The sequence below is a fragment of the Penicillium coprophilum genome (genome assembly GCF_028826855.1).
Source record: "Penicillium coprophilum strain IBT 35676 chromosome Unknown utg000006l_segment0_segment0, whole genome shotgun sequence".
Classification (NCBI taxonomy): domain Eukaryota; kingdom Fungi; phylum Ascomycota; class Eurotiomycetes; order Eurotiales; family Aspergillaceae; genus Penicillium; species Penicillium coprophilum.
This window is the reverse complement of record NW_026622725.1, coordinates 4,035,422-4,050,858: the sequence shown is the minus strand read 5'-3', so window position 1 is coordinate 4,050,858 and position 15,437 is coordinate 4,035,422. Positions and strand designations below refer to the sequence as shown.

At 48.0% G+C, this 15,437-nt stretch overlaps 5 protein-coding genes across 5 annotated transcripts; 2 read left to right on the top strand and 3 right to left on the bottom strand.

Annotated features, from left to right (window-relative positions):
• Positions 1 to 3,473: 3,473 nt before the first annotated feature.
• Positions 3,474 to 5,153, bottom strand: N7500_010518 (uncharacterized protein; the record flags this gene model as incomplete). Its single annotated transcript, XM_056681656.1, has 3 exons — positions 3,474 to 4,179; positions 4,237 to 5,066; positions 5,139 to 5,153. 3 exons carry the CDS (start codon positions 5,151 to 5,153, stop codon positions 3,474 to 3,476), a joined length of 1,551 nt encoding a protein of 516 aa, XP_056529038.1.
• A 2,511-nt stretch (positions 5,154 to 7,664) lies between these two features.
• N7500_010517 (putative APSES transcription factor) lies at positions 7,665 to 9,917 on the bottom strand (the record flags this gene model as incomplete). Its single annotated transcript, XM_056681655.1, has 3 exons — positions 7,665 to 9,532; positions 9,598 to 9,784; positions 9,876 to 9,917. The coding sequence occupies 3 exons, from the start codon at positions 9,915 to 9,917 to the stop codon at positions 7,665 to 7,667; spliced, it is 2,097 nt and encodes a 698-aa protein (XP_056529037.1).
• Positions 9,918 to 10,303: 386 nt separating this feature from the next.
• N7500_010516 (NADH dehydrogenase [ubiquinone] 1 beta subcomplex subunit 7) lies at positions 10,304 to 10,744 on the top strand (the record flags this gene model as incomplete). Its single annotated transcript, XM_056681654.1, has 3 exons — positions 10,304 to 10,355; positions 10,420 to 10,541; positions 10,640 to 10,744. 3 exons carry the CDS (start codon positions 10,304 to 10,306, stop codon positions 10,742 to 10,744), a joined length of 279 nt encoding a protein of 92 aa, XP_056529036.1.
• A 1,267-nt stretch (positions 10,745 to 12,011) lies between these two features.
• Positions 12,012 to 14,379, top strand: N7500_010515 (glutamate--cysteine ligase; the record flags this gene model as incomplete). The annotated part of the gene is made up of 7 exons (XM_056681653.1): positions 12,012 to 12,036; positions 12,089 to 12,161; positions 12,230 to 12,295; positions 12,366 to 12,508; positions 12,560 to 12,685; positions 12,739 to 13,324; positions 13,375 to 14,379. The coding sequence occupies exons 1-7, from the start codon at positions 12,026 to 12,028 to the stop codon at positions 14,377 to 14,379; spliced, it is 2,010 nt and encodes a 669-aa protein (XP_056529035.1). The 5' UTR covers positions 12,012 to 12,025.
• A 181-nt stretch (positions 14,380 to 14,560) lies between these two features.
• Positions 14,561 to 15,025, bottom strand: N7500_010514 (uncharacterized protein; the record flags this gene model as incomplete). Its single annotated transcript, XM_056681652.1, has 1 exon — positions 14,561 to 15,025. The coding sequence occupies one exon, from the start codon at positions 15,023 to 15,025 to the stop codon at positions 14,561 to 14,563; it is 465 nt and encodes a 154-aa protein (XP_056529034.1).
• Between the last annotated feature and the right edge of the window lie 412 nt (positions 15,026 to 15,437).

Sequence of the window (15,437 nt, the reverse complement as noted above, 5' to 3'; positions counted from 1 at the left end):
CACATTAGTTGCGCAAGATTCGGCTCACTATCCTGAAAGGGGTTGGATTGTCATCACAGCCAACGTTCTGGATCGTATATTGTCGAATCTCGCCGAATCTCCACCGTTGGCCGAGCAGAATATCTCCCAAAGGGGATAGAGACAGGGGGACTGAGCTCCTTGTCAAAGAGACCCAAAGAGACCAGGGGTTTCACAGGCCCATGAGGTCCCACAAATCCGCAGAGTCAAAAGAATCTGATGGCCGCGTCAGGTCAAAAGGGGTGTGTGGGTATCAATATGTACATAGGCTGAAGAGGGATCTTCATGATCGGAGGTTGAAGAAGATCAGTGGAGCAACTCTCTTTTTTTTTCTTTTTCTTTTTCTTTTTTGATGCAGATTTACCTACTCGTCTTGACTCAAGTTCCCCTTCTTTTTCTGATTTAGTCCATATTGACGTCTGAGATGCGATTACAAACAAGTCCAAGCCATCCCTTGTGTTTCTTCTGACATCATGGGAAATCACCCGACAGGCGAAACATCTCCGTCATGCAAGATACCTGCAAGATACCTGCTTTTCACTAGTTCCTGATTGATTTGACCAATCAGGACCTACATGCAGATTCCACCCTACCTTATAATCCACTTACATACTATAATTTCACATCAATACTTGGGACCTGGAAGATACCCATCACACCATCGGAAAGAATCCCATATTGATGGCCAATCTCCTTTCCTCCCAGCTAAACTGTCCACTGAGAAGCAGATGAGTGCTTATACTGTGAGCTGACAACCAGAAGACTCCCGATGCCCGACTCGGTGTCTATCCTCAGAGGGGATGTTGAAGGTTTTTGATCTGTCCTGGCAATGTACAAGGTACGACAGATGAAAAGGTTGCACTAATGTCCGGGGAAATCGATCCCTTTGTCTGCTTTTCCCAGTACTAGATCCGCTTCAATTGTTCAAAGGAGAGTTGAACAGGCACACATGCACTCCTGAGTGGGCTTGAAACACTCCGCTTCATGATCAACCAATATTTCCACCATGAGCTTTTCGCTCGTCATTGTGCCACCTAAATATGTCAGATGCTTATCTAGGCGATGATTATGACCAACATATACTGCCCAAGAAGCTTACGTCAGGAGAACTTGAGTGGTTTAAGCTTACAGGTGTGGCTGCTGACTGGTTCTGAATCCGTGCTAGTCATGGTTAGCAATCAGGGGGAGACAATAATCAGGGCCCGATTGTTTCTCGGGTGTAGCAATCGAACGGTACTTTCAATTAGACGCCGTGTAAGGTGACTCTTAAAACCGCTGAGAGGATATCAGATGGAACTCGGATTGTCTCTTCCGAGGGGCCCGTTATAACATATAGATTATACTTGGTATAGGATGTCATTTATTTCCCTTCCGGGACTAGATCCACATTTCACACTGTTAAGACTGCAGAGGCTTGACTATCATGTTTTTCTTCACTTCCATCTGATCCTTTCGTTCATCAATGCGATGGCACAACCATCCGTGCCACCCTCTCCCTCCCTTTTAGTCACACGGCCCTCTTCCCCGATCAGCTTTACCGACAACAATGGTGTGACCTGCAAGAACGCAGGGACCAATACTTAAGCTTGGACTACAAAGTTGACTTAAATATTGTACTGTCTAGGTGAAACGCATGTGCCACGGAGGTCCGGCTACTCTATCCTCGGGTAGACACAGAACAAGCTGTTTGAATTCCAGGATTCCTGCTTGGTCTGGGAGTAAATATTCTGTCTCCTCCAATTACCCGTTGTGATATTAAACCTTTCGCATGTTAAAAGGAATATCCCATTTACACATCTTAGCTTAAGCCCTCGACTAAAATATGATTTGCCGATGACAAGTGTCTTGTTTTACGTGACGATAATCTATTGCCGATGTTTATTTGGCTTGGGTAGAAATCTTGTCAACTTAGGGTTTGCAACAAGGTTTTTTAAGGCCGTGGTCGTACCATGGTTCTCAATATACAGCGCAAGCCTCAGGATCTCATGTACTCCAGAGGCAAAACTATATACCTAAATGCATTTAAACCTCTAGTGTATCAGGGTTTGTTTAATACTGGCAAGGCAACCAGCAAAGATTAGAATCGAATGCTGGCGATGGTACCGTCTACACGCCGAATACTGTTTGATGGGCTTCCCTCTACGACCCAAGAGATTAGTATTCCCATATTGATTGTGTAGACATTGAGGTATACATACGATCGGAAGCAAGAGCCATCAAAGAGCTTCTAACATTCACCTTCTTCAGCCTATTTTCTTAGTTCCTAATAATTGCCTCATTGAACTCATCGTTTTGGGGAAACTCATTACTCTGCTCGCCGATAGTGGCCGTTTGGGATGTGAGTGAATTGTAGTGAATTCTCCAACCACCAGGCTCTATTTTGCCTTTGGATGAAAAGTGTAAATAGAACCCGAGATAGTTATGCAGCTACTCCGAGCCCGAAGCCACTTTCCATAATCATCAGCATACAACCCGGCTCTGCAACTCTGTAACGATAAAGATCAAGCATGAAATACATGGTGCATGAATGCCACGGGCCTTTGAATGCGGTGTAGCGCAATCCACACTGCCAGCTCGCATTGATATCAATCGCAGGGGCACTCATGCTTACCTCCAATAGCCTGTTGACCCTTGTTTATGCCGCTCTTACTTTCTATTTATAGATTTAGACACCAAGAGTATAAAGGTGAGATCAAGCATAGAGATGCCTCTTCTACTTAAAAAGTTTCCAGCGATGCTTACCTAGGACTCATCAACAGACAGCGTAACCACTTGTTCCACGTGGGCCATCGTAGGACAAAATTAGGATTATTGTACGTAGAGCCTAAGAAGCATACCCGCATAATCCGAATACATTGTTAGATTTGTCCGACCAAAAGCTACTTAGATACTGCAAACGTTCATGGAGTATGATCAACACAGCCAAATACACAATAGATACTTCAAACAAGATCAGACATTTGCCAAGATATGTATTCACCAAGGTGATCTGAGCTCAAAATGCACCGGAAAAAGCTGTCTGTACATAACCAGATGTACATCAGAAGCTAAATAGAGACGAAAAGATAAGGCAACCTGTCATCGGAGGTGCCACTATTCCAGTATCAAGCTCATCCTGTCTTATCCGAGATAATAGAGCCGGTCTGCCCAGCCTCGGCTGTCATGAAGCCAGGCGACAGAAGAATGAAACGTCATGGATAGAGTTGAATAGAAGCAAAAAGAGAAAATAGAAATAAAGTCATTTCAGACCAATCAAGATCTTTCGTCACGGAAAACATAAACCTTGGCATGGCTTGCCAGCAATAGTGGTAGTGAGAAAAGGAATGGCAGGGGGTCAGCCATGCCGAGACCTGTTGATCAGGTCTACAGGCAAAGAGAGACAAAAACCAACCCGTTTAGCAAAAAGAGGAACATGAAAAAAATAATCATACGTCGCTGGCACGTGATGTTCGGCATTACATGAAGGTTGTCTTGCGTTTCTCAGCGCTGGACAACACCAGCATCGGCATCTTGCGCCGTTCTGGTGCCTGGGCTGCCGGCCCCTGGCCAGCAACAACAGACGCCACCGACGGCGACGAGGTGCCACTGGCACTAGGCGAGGGAACATAGTCCCCGCGAGCATCAACAAACTTTGAGCAAAAGTAGCCACCGTCCTCACTAGTGGGAGTGGCACTGTGGAAGGGACTGTCCGGGGACTTGCGATCACGGCCAGATTTTTCCCTTCTCTCGGACCCAATGGCACCATTAGCAACTGCTCGCAGGCTGCCAAGACTGGGCTTGCTGGAGAGACTGCCCCCGCTGCGCACGGTAGCATCATCGCCATCTGAGAAGGTAAACTCTTTCTCGCTCGCAGGAGTATTAGTGCCTCCGCTGCTGTGGTATCCAAAGCTACGTGTGTCGCCACGACGCTCGATCCCTGCACGGACAAGGTTGTGAACAGCACGACGTCGCTGGCGGGTCGCAAAGTTCTTGCTACCCTCGTGCTTAGAGGTGGGCTTGGCCACGAGATCCTCGAGCGAGGGGGGGACCACGGGGCTGACGCATCGGATGCTCACCAGCACGACTTTGACCGGGTCCAAATGTTCCAGTGGCCGGTGTCGGGGGCAGGATAGCAGACCTAGGCCCGGGTCCCACATTGGCCTTTGTAGTATCGATGTTCGTCTTGATAGTTGGGTTAAACGAAAGGTTCTTGCGGTGGCCTCGACGAAGAGCATTCACAGACGACTCATGGGGGGGCGAGGGGCTGCTAACTGGGGGGAGATTGGCTGCGGGAATTGCATGGGCGATTGCATGGAGTCCGCAGGCGGAGAAATCTCCGCACGGAATTGGGGAACTTGCTGGCCAATATGGGATTGATTATCTTGATAGAAGTGTTGCTGGTGATCTTCCTGGGAGTTGTTATCCATGATATAGCTTTGTTGGCCAGTCAGAGGATTGTAGACGCAGAACATCCCGGGTTGGCCCGGAACCGGTTGCACAATGGGCTGAACGCCTTGCTGGAGCTGTTGCTGATAAAATCCCATGCCAGGAATGGAGAGCGAAGGCATCTGTTGCTGCCGAGGAAGGGACATTCCAAGGTTGAGGCCTTGGAATTGCTGAGCTGCAGCAGTGACACTGATCAACTGCTGTTGCAGACGTTGCTGTTGCGCAGCAAGGAATAGGTTGGTTGACATCAATTCCGCGTACATGTTCTCATCGATTGGAATATCGTCACCGGCCATTTCAAGCATCGGAGGTGCAAGTACCTGCTCTGGCATAGTGTACATCATGCGGTTGTGGTGCGAGCTATTGCGGTGCGAGTTCGCGTTTTGACTCATGGTGTAATTGTGCTGTGGGAATCCAGTTCCAGTGGCAGTTTGTGGGACCCGGTCCGTCCCTCGGTTGGGATACCCAGTGAATCGTGAACTTTCCATACCACTCCGCTGCTGATGCTCAGATGGAATTGTCGCAGACTTGGGAGCAGTGCGCAATCCAGCCAAAAGATGAGAGCGACTGGTACGCGGGGTGGAGACAGATGCCGATGTCTGGGACTCGTCGATGGTAGCAACCTGGGGGGGGCACACTCAAACGCTTTATGTGAGAGCCTTTGCCGCGCGAGGCGAAGCCAGAGCCTGGCACACCCAGGGAGTTGCCATTGTTGAAGGAAGAATTGTAAGACATTTGAGACATTTGAGCAAGACCGCCAGCGTCCATACTCATATTCGTTTGGTAGAGGTGGGTTGTAGGTATGTGCAGTAGAAGGAAAGCGAGACGGATGGTGTCTTTTGACGTCCGGGTTCGATGTGAGCGTTTGGGGTCAACCACAAAGCTGAACTCACTTTCCGGCGATTAAGAAATTATGGTGTCTTTGCAAGAACAGGCGCTGGAATATGTCTGCAAGATCGGTGTTCAACGACCGGAAAAGAAACCGTGGATACGAGACCTGAGTTTTCTGTATTCAGAAACTGGTCAGTAAGATCCAACAGATAGGGTAGCAGGCAATAACACGTACCAATCACAGGTGAAGATATGCGGGGGAAAAAATCGAGCGAGTGGCTAGCGATAAATATGGTGGTTGACAGAAGAAACAAGCTGTACAAGGACTTGCTGAGTTTGAAAGTCGCGAACCCGTGTAATAAGTCTTGAGCAAGCCGAGGAGGTGGAGAGGATTTGATGAGACACCTCGAAATGGGAAAAAAGAAGATAACAATTAAGAGGAAATTTTTGAGAAGCCACGCACGAAGCAAGGCCACGAAGAAAGAATAAAATGTCTGGGGGAGATGCTCTGCAAATCCCAGCCGAGTAGAAAGAAAAAGAGAATAGTTCACGCGATGCCGAAAATCGAGCTTCAAGGCTGAAACACAGGTCGCAACCAAACAACCCAGTGTTAGGCGAATAGCCGAGGCTAAAACAAGATCAGGGATCCGGGCGAAGAGATGAACTTATGCCTCGAGGCGATCAGAAGTGCAGTGAATTCGGGTCTCGGCCAAACACAACGGTTTTTCCTCAGGGGGCGGAACTAATCGGGACTATTTGCAAAGTGGATAAATGCTTTTTAGGATATTTTCCATGAAACGAGAAGAGCTGCAGAGAAAGAAGGAATGCAGAGGGGAAAAGGAAAAGAAAGAATCGAAGATTAGATGGAGGGTTGAGATGTGAGAGAAGAAGAAGAAGAGAGATGGTGGATGGCCTGGGCGGGGATTGTTGCCTGATGCTCGAGGCAACAATTGAACACAATAAGGCCCAAATAGTACTAGCGCCCTTGTCCAGGCACAATTCCTTTGAGAGGGAAATGTATCAATGGAATATCAACAGAGACTCACTTTGACACCTTCTTTTGTTTTGTTTCTCATGTTTGGGCAAAATTGGGGTAACTCAAGCTTTGTCAGCTTGACTTATACTTGAGGCCTCTATTCCATTCTGTGCCTAACTGCCTGATCAGAGCTGACAGCATCACAGAAGAATACCCATTGGTGAGATCTGACTGGCTCGTCCGATCGACCAATAAGCGGGCACACCCAGCTCTGAAGTGATCCCCATCACATCCAGAGCCAAACCATTGGCTGTTAGCCATTAGCGGCGCGACGTGGCCGCCCTCCACGCCTGACAATGTCCCTAGAGCCGCTCGCTCTGATGCCAAGCTGCAGGCGCCAGCCAATGGGTTTACCTGAACAACCTGGACATGCTTGCTTCTAGGTCGTAATGAGATCGTATCTTATTATGATCATCATTACTCTGTACAACCCTGTTCATTGTATTCTAGGATGACGACGAATGCCGAACTCTATGTAGTTTAGCGTGTATCTCAAAATTTTCCTAGCTGGGTTTTCTTCCTCGGAGCCTTCGATCTCTTGCTAGGGCTGTGAGATGAGAAGCTGTTCCGCAAACCATAAGGTGTAAGTTATTTTGGGCGGCTTTTAATCTCTAGAAAGTAATTAACACTTGAAGTGCAGTAAAGTCCCAAAAAACCTAGACAATACGAGCAAAGGCAGAGGATTCACAAAAGATTCTTTGCTAACTAGGTATGGATTACGGAGTACTCCGTACGGAGTAGAAATACAAGAACCTCTCATCACATGCTTTCTCCTGTGATGCATCGCCCATGATAATCATGTGACGCGATATCGTACCCTTCCACTAAACCATGACAATGGCAAACGACCCTGGGGGTAGGGTGATCATGATCTCTAATCACAAAGAACTGGATTGTCAACTGTAGAATTTCATACAAACGGTGGTATAAACCACACGTATTGCCATCCTAAATGAATCATACATGTATAACGTACACCTCAGCGCCTCCTGGCTTCATATCTCATATCTCCCCCTATGAAATCATTGTTCCCCATGTTGTATATACAAGATACATGCACTCGTATGGTCTGTAAAGATGCACACGAAAGAAAGTGTTGGACAGGTTGTGCCCGCATTGTCTGCTTGTGAGTTCATAATGCCATTCAGATGGAGGAAGGGACTCAAAATCACAACTAGATGAGTTGTCGATCAGCCTTGAGGGCATGAAAAAGAAGAAGATAAAACAATGATACGAAGAAAAACATGAAGATGCAGGGTATTGCTGGCTTTGAGACAGTGTGCCAGAGGAAAGAAAAAATCAATGAGTCATGAAATATAATCAAACATCAAGTTCATGTATGCCCTCACGGTGCTTAAGCATCCACTGGGACACCATGTCCAGGGAGAGTGGCCGACTCATTCTGAGATGGCAATCGTCGATGCCCTAGTTCTGGAGTGGTGCCCTTGCCGTTCATTCGGTCAAATTCTAAAGTTTCAGCCAACTCCGCAGCCATAGGGTCTAAATCTTCTTCTTTGAGTCCGGTCGCTAAAGCCACTAGCTTGCGGTGCATATCGAATTTGGTGCTCACACCCGCATCTGCTGTTTGCTGGGCTAAATCCTTGATCGCATTGCGACGTATCTTCTGTGCAGAGCAGAGCTCTTGGGCAAGTTGATACCGGGCCATTAATTCATCTTGCTGAAGGGACGCCGGCGTAGGTTTGGGTACCTCCGTAATGACAAACTGTTCGGCCAACCGAGCATGCTGGATTTGCTCAAGAAGGGATTCATAGCTTGCTCGCAATTTTTCATATCGACCAGCTTGGTCGTCACTGCGCTCATGTTCGGCCTCCTTAGCCGCCAATGCAGAGAGCTGCTTCTGGATCTTCTGGCGGTCGGATTCCAATTGCTCATGTAACGCCTCGGGATTAGCGACATCATTGGAATCTTGTTGGGTGAGCTTTGAGTTTCCATAGGTCACGGCAAGCTTTTTGTTGGCCTCGGCCATGATGGCTCCAATCTTGGAGAGAAGCTCAGATGTCGCCGGGGAATCCGGGATTGGAGCAACGGACTGTCTATCCGTGCCCACAAGACCGGTTACTTCAGCATCCATATGCTCATTAGCCATGGTAACAGAAGAGGGAGCCGGTGGGATGTCATGGCCATGATGTTGAGAACGTTGTGCGATACTGCTGGCGGTTTCCCCTTTGTTATTCACCAGATCGCCAGCGCGGTGACAATGCACAAGAAGGATGTTCACTAGACGAAAGGCGCCGTTGCGAGCAGCGACCAAGACAGCGGTATCTCCATTCTGGTCCTGACATGACAACAACATTTGTATCTCATCTTGAGAGCACGTCTTGCATAACTTATCGAGGAGGATTTCGCAATAATAACGTGAGCTCTTCCACTTTCCCTTGCTTCTAGTATTTTCTGCAATGTGATGGAATATAGTGGCACCAAACCAATCTCGGAAAGAGACAGTGTCCAGAAGCATATCTAAGAGAGCCGGAAAAGTTCTCTTTTCATAATTATTGGTAAATAGGACAGCTCGGACGAGTGGGGTCTCTTCATGCTCCGAAAGTGCCTTGACATTAGCTCCTTTGTGCAGAAGATCTTGTACGATTCCCAAGTCACCCATCGCACATGCCCAGTGGAGGGCTGTGTTCCCAGAATCATCGATAGCTCGATCGACTTGGAAATGAGCAGGGGGTTCGGGGGGAGGAATGCGTGTTGCCTCTGGTGCATCCCCCACTGTCATAAAGTAGTCTAGAAGTTGATCACCGTAGATTATGTGTTCTTGCTCGCTGATGGACATAGCGGTCGCCTCATCCACTCCACGCTTCCGCTTCCGTCCGCCATGAGACATTTGAAGCATATCCTCATCTGCAATCATTGATGATGATTCGATTGTGGCGTGTCCAATTGACTCGTTATCGTCGAACCCTGCATTCATTTCATAGTGATCTTGTGGAATGGTTGGGGGACCCATGCTGTGCTGAGGTTGAACGACTTTCAGAGTCTCTGAAGCTGCTGCTGCTGCGGCAGCCGCGGCCGCAGCGGCAGCACGGTTTGCGGCGGCCGATTTCCTCGGTGCCCTAGGTTTAGATGGAGCTGATGTGTGCTTTGGCGCTGGTGGGGGACTGTGATCTCCAGCAACATAATCGAAAATCGGGGCTAGCTTTGTAAGGATGTTGTTGCGTTCCGCAAGCTGGCGACCTTCCGGAAGTGGGATCCATGTTCCTGAAAGAATTTTCCGTCAGTAAGCTGATACTCCTTTTTAGATCTGGTAGATCCCCAAGACATACCCTGATATTTGCCATAGCCTCCCTGGACTTTCTCGTGTACCCCCTTCTGAACCTCTCGTTCGAGGATGCGCGTTCGTGCAGGCTTATCAAAACCTGCAGCTTTGAGGATGTGTGTTGCATTGACCCAGTCATCCCCTCGCCTTCTCATCACACTGTCATTTTCGAGCTTGAACTCGTAAACGGGGACCTGAGAGTGAGAACGTCAGCTGTGCTCGCATTCAACACGGAGAATGATACCGCGTCGCGGGATGGAAATTTTAAGTTAGAAGTATGCTTACACTGCTATAAGTAGCAGAGTAGATGGTGTCAATCCCCGCCATAATGTGAGTCGCCGTTCACCGCTGCAATTCAGTAGGTTCCCGAGAAGCGATATAGCACACATCCACGTTAGAGCCGAAACGTCACCCCTAGATGATCCACAAGTTGATTGTTTTAATAATTCTTCAGCACTTGATGCATTGCACGCAATGAAAATCCGGACCGAGAACGTAGAGACACGATACGGCGGAGCTGGGGGTGGCATCCCAGATACGCGCTGGACGCGTAAAGTGCGCGCTAGTCCCATTTCGGAAAATGGTCATGTGACTATATGTCATGTGACCAATATCGGGCCAGCAGGAACCTCAACTGAGCGGGAATCGCCAACCACGCCGTCCTGCCTCAGTTTCCCCGCTCTTTGCCTTTCCACCCCTCAATTCTCGACAAAATGACTGTCATTGAAACGGTTAAAAGCGCCGTGGGCCTGTCGGAGACCTCCGGTAAGATTCCAAGGCCATTGGTCAACAATTAAAAGCTCTAGCAGGAAGGCTGACCAGACTCCAGCAACCCGCCAGGAAATGTCGGAAGCACGTCTTCCCATGCAGTACAGAGATTCATGCGCACATCTGCTGATTCCGTTGAACCGATGCCGGCAAGCAGAGTACTACCTTCCCTGGAAGTGCGAGGTACGAGATCCTTCGTTTTGATGTTCCAGCACAACCCGATGCGACCAGAGCGCTTTCCAGAGCTAGCCAGCTAAAACTTTCCTCTTTTCCTCCTCTAGAATGAACGCCACTCATATGAGAAGTGCCAGTACGAAGAGTTCAAGAAGCGTGTGGCCAAGATGGACGAGCTGCGTGCCGCCAAGGACGGTGCCCGGAGCAACTGAATTGTGGGACTGCTAGTATGCGCAGTCGGTACTGCTGCTGAAGCAGCAGAATATGTAAATAATAGATCCACCGAAACTGCTTATGGATTGCCTTTTGGCGTTGGGACCTTTCATAAAAATCGGCCACTTTATCTTCTTCACCTACCTGGGCAACACTTGCATCCGTAATTTGGTGCTCTGTTTGACATTGGCTCGATTGGTACCTTGCATGCTATCCAAGTCGACATACTTCTTGAGTCAAACATGTGTCCGTGGACAACTCGTCATTTGGGATAGCTCGAGCACATGTAAGTGTAGTCCTGCATCCAATGATCATGTGCGGCTTTATAAGCCTAAAGCTGTCAGCTTTATCAGCTATATTGCTGCCGATTGGTGGTATGCACGATATTACGCTCATTCTGAAAGGTATATATTGACATGATAAGCAAAACACATATGGTGTAGGTACATTGAACAAGCCCGAAATCTATAAATACCGTATATGTTATAGTTCTTCAAGAGCTACCTAGATAGCTTCTCTCTACAACATAGAAGAATACCCATACATCTTGTACAAAATTGCATTATAACGTGATACTTACTTTACACATCTGACGCAGTCATTGTGAAACCACATCAATACATCCCCTTATGCTCATGATATCTCCTATACTCGTGATCCTTTCAAATTGAGGCATTGACTTACCATATCTTATATGTTGTACATATTGTCTCTATAGCTTAGCATCGCATGTGCAACATATCCATCATGTAAGTTAATTTCATTAATAATGGACTTGACATATCTGCATCTTTGTTTTCTTTCCTATTCGTGCTTATACAACGCTCGGGCCTATGATAGACGCCCCGATGATCCTTGAAGACGCAAGTGCAGGGTCTCATATCACCACAGGCCTTTCTATACACATTCAAACACTCCAGATTCACAACTTCTCCGGTTCAATGAAGTCATCTTCTATATAAATAGTGATACAAATGACTACTCTCTCAAGGTTTCAGGTGACAAATCATGATTAATAATCCAAGTGCAAAGTTCCCAGGGAAATAAAACTCCCGCCGTTATCGCCGCCCCCGCCAGAAAATCGGCCGGCCACCGAAAAATCGACCCCTCATTGCGATTTGCCAGGAAGTACAGAGAATCAGTTAGAAAAGGGACTATGCGCAGGTCTACATCTCTTTGATCATCGGTTCTTCTTCGGCCTTTCTATATTGTCTCGACTCTTTTACCCTATACTTGGGGATATTTTGCGTGTTGAGCTTGGGACCTACATCTTTGACGCAATGGGACTTCTGTATGTGCTTTGACTTGACCTGCTCTTCGAAATTCATCTAATGCCATGGCAGAGCACTTGGAACAGCGCTGGAATGGCCGGAAGCCAAGAAAAAGGCGGGCCAGGTGCGGCAGTGGGGTATCGAGGTATGCCGCTCATCCTCGATTTGTCTAGGCCGGCAAGGAAACAACCTCAAGGTGTCTGACTTGAATAGCAATTACTTGCCAATTGGCGCAGGGCACGAGGCAAAGAACGCGATGCTCTCCTTTGGGGTGACGAGGTATGTAGTTCTGGTTCGCATGGTGTTTCTCGGTCGCAATCGTTGATTCACATTCTTTCTTCTATGATAGGTTGAATACCTCGTGGTAGCTCTTGATGATGCGGCGAAGAAGTCACGGCTATCGTTAGCCCAGGCTGAAATCTTGAAATCACTAGCAAGAGATGAGGCGTTGTGGAAGTCTGATTCCGGCAAGGACAGCGCAACTGGGGACCAGTGAGTGTGATTTGATGTCAATCGGGGACTGGCGTATCTGACACCAATCAGTGCTGGAGAGGAGCCGCCTCATTTTCATCCTGAATTTGGAAGGTTCATGTTGGAGGCTACTCCTGGACAACCTTGGGGAATCGGGTTTAAAGACCTACTCAAGGTGGAGTCCAATATGAAGTGGAGGTCAGCTCCCTTAGCAAGATGACTTGACCTGAAACATGCTAATAAACTTCAAGACGAGAAGTTGCGAAAGCACACATGGCTCCCAATGAAGTCCCCATCACCCTAACGACCTTCCCTCGCCTAGGGACCAAGGATGACTACATCCAGCCATATTATCCTCCGTCTGGACCAGCTCTCCGCTCGCAGTTTGTTCCCGATGAGATTGCCAACCCCCATATCCGATTCCCTACTCTGGCCGCCAACATTCGATCCCGAAGAGGTCGCAAGGTCGAACTGAATGTACCTGTTTTCCATGATACAAATACGCCCAGGCCATTCAAGGATCCAACAGTTAATTACGATCTTCATAATTGGCCCGAGGATGACGACGTCCGCAACGGCGCAGCCAAGGACGATCATGTTTATATGGACGCCATGGCATTTGGAATGGGCAGCTGTTGCTTGCAGATCACCTTTCAGGCAAAGAACATGACAGAGGGCAGAAGACTTTATGATCAACTGAGTCCTTTGGGTCCCATTCTTCTGGCCCTGACCGCCGCTACTCCCATCTATAAAGGTTTTCTCGTGGACACAGATGTGCGATGGAACCAAATTGGCAATGCAGTCGATGACAGGACACCTGAGGAACTTGGCGAAGCTGTAAGTTTTCCGGAATGATACCCTTGGCTCACCGAACTAATCTCTTGCAGCCTCTCAAAAACGACCGGTGGAGAATTCCCAAGTCGCGATATGCCTCTAATTCGACTTACATATCCCAGGATCCTCGTCTTCGGAAAGAATACTTCGATCCTGATTTAGTTGTTGATGAGGATATTAAGAAACGCCTCATGGACGGGGGAATGGATGATCTACTTGCGACGCATTTTGCACACTTGTTTATTCGTGATCCCTTGGTCATTTTCTCTGAAGATCTCGAGGAACTAGATCTTAACAAGAGTGACCACTTTGAGAATTTACAGTCCACTAATTGGCAGCACATGCGCTTCAAGCCGCCGCCACCGGATAGTGATATTGGCTGGAGAGTTGAGTTCCGGTCTATGGAGATCCAAATCACGGATTTTGAGAACGCCGCATTCAGCATTTTCATCGTCCTCATCACTCGTGCCATCCTCAGCTTCGATCTCAATTTCTACATCCCGATCCAGCGTACTACAGAGAATATGGAGACGGCCCACGCTCGCAACGCTGTCCTTGATCGGAAGTTCTGGTTCCGCAAGGACCCGTTCCCTCGCAGGGTGCCCAGAAGCGCACAGCAGTCGACGAACGGCAGCACTTTCTCCTCTACGACATCATCGGCTGTGAACACTCCGCCTCCATCGCCCCCTCTTGGTCCCGTTGAGACAGAGTTTGACCTTATGACCATCGATGATATTGTGAATGGATGCGCAGACGGATCATTCCCGGGTCTTATCCCGCTTGTTGAGTCCTACCTCAACAGCGTCAATGTTGACGTCGAGACTAGGTGTTTCCTGGCCAGCTATCTTGATTTGATCCGGAAGCGAGCCGATGGAACTCTTTGGACTGGGGCTCGTTGGATCCGTGAGTTTGTAGCCAAACATCCTGACTACAAGCAAGACAGTGTTGTGTCTGAGGAGATCACATACGATCTAGTGAAGGCCGTTGAGGAGATGACAGTTAAAGAAGGCAAAAAGGGGTCAGTCGGATGGGAGCTTCTCCGAGGCAAGAAGGCCTAAACCCGAGACACCCACTCACACACACACACACATATATAAATAGATATCCAAGGTGTAAGCATGTATGGTGGAAACCTGAAACTATTTGCACATATTCATGACAATTGGAGGCAGCCCTCTTTGTCGCAGCATCTGATGATTTTTAATTTTCTCATTCCTCAAGTGTCTCCAAGAAAATTGCTCATTCCAGCAGCATTTCCTCCTCAGTCGGCAACCGGCACGAGTCTGCCAGCCCAGTCACCTTCCATTCGCCGTTGAGTTTATGTAAAATAAAAAGTTCCACACCAACATGATCCACAACGCCATTGATCTTCGACCGGAATGGCGCCCACACAGCGGCCAAGTTCAGGGTTCCTGTGTCATGTACCTTCACCTCCAGATCCCAGATACGTTCATCGATGTCATCTTTGAGGCCAGCGACATGTTCAACGAAGGAACCAATCGTACAGAAGCGTAGGGGAGTCGGGGAGGGAGGCGAGAGTGTCATTCCTCCTGCTCGGATACAGTGTTTTTCGAAATCGGCACGCGACTTGGTGCTCAATGCTGCGAGGAAACCCTGCGTGACTGCGATAATGGCGGCTGTTTCCTCGGATTCAAGTTGAATTGCTGCCTCGGTGCGAGGGCGGGTTGATAATGACCAACACATCGCTGATGAGATGATTTACTCTTCAGATCTTGTATTTATAGTGGCAGTTTGTTCTTATTATATCTTCTATTCTGCTTCCAAGGCGCAAACAAAATCTATGTACATGTATACCTACTTATGTGTATTGCTCATCGGGTTCCAACTGTTACCGTTACATGCCCATCGGTTTGTTGTTTCGGTCTGTTGCACTTTGTCTAACTTTGTTCGATTTCAGGATTTTAGGAACCCTGCGATCTTGCTGTCATACAAAGGACAAGTGCTTTCATGTCACACATCGACTTATTTGGTGCTTCGTCCGGGGATTCCTCTTACGAATGTTCCAATATCTACTCTTCTCGCTAAATTTGATGCTTGTGTACTATCAGAAGCATGTGGTAACTGCTAAACTATCTCTTTTTGCCCACATTCTTCA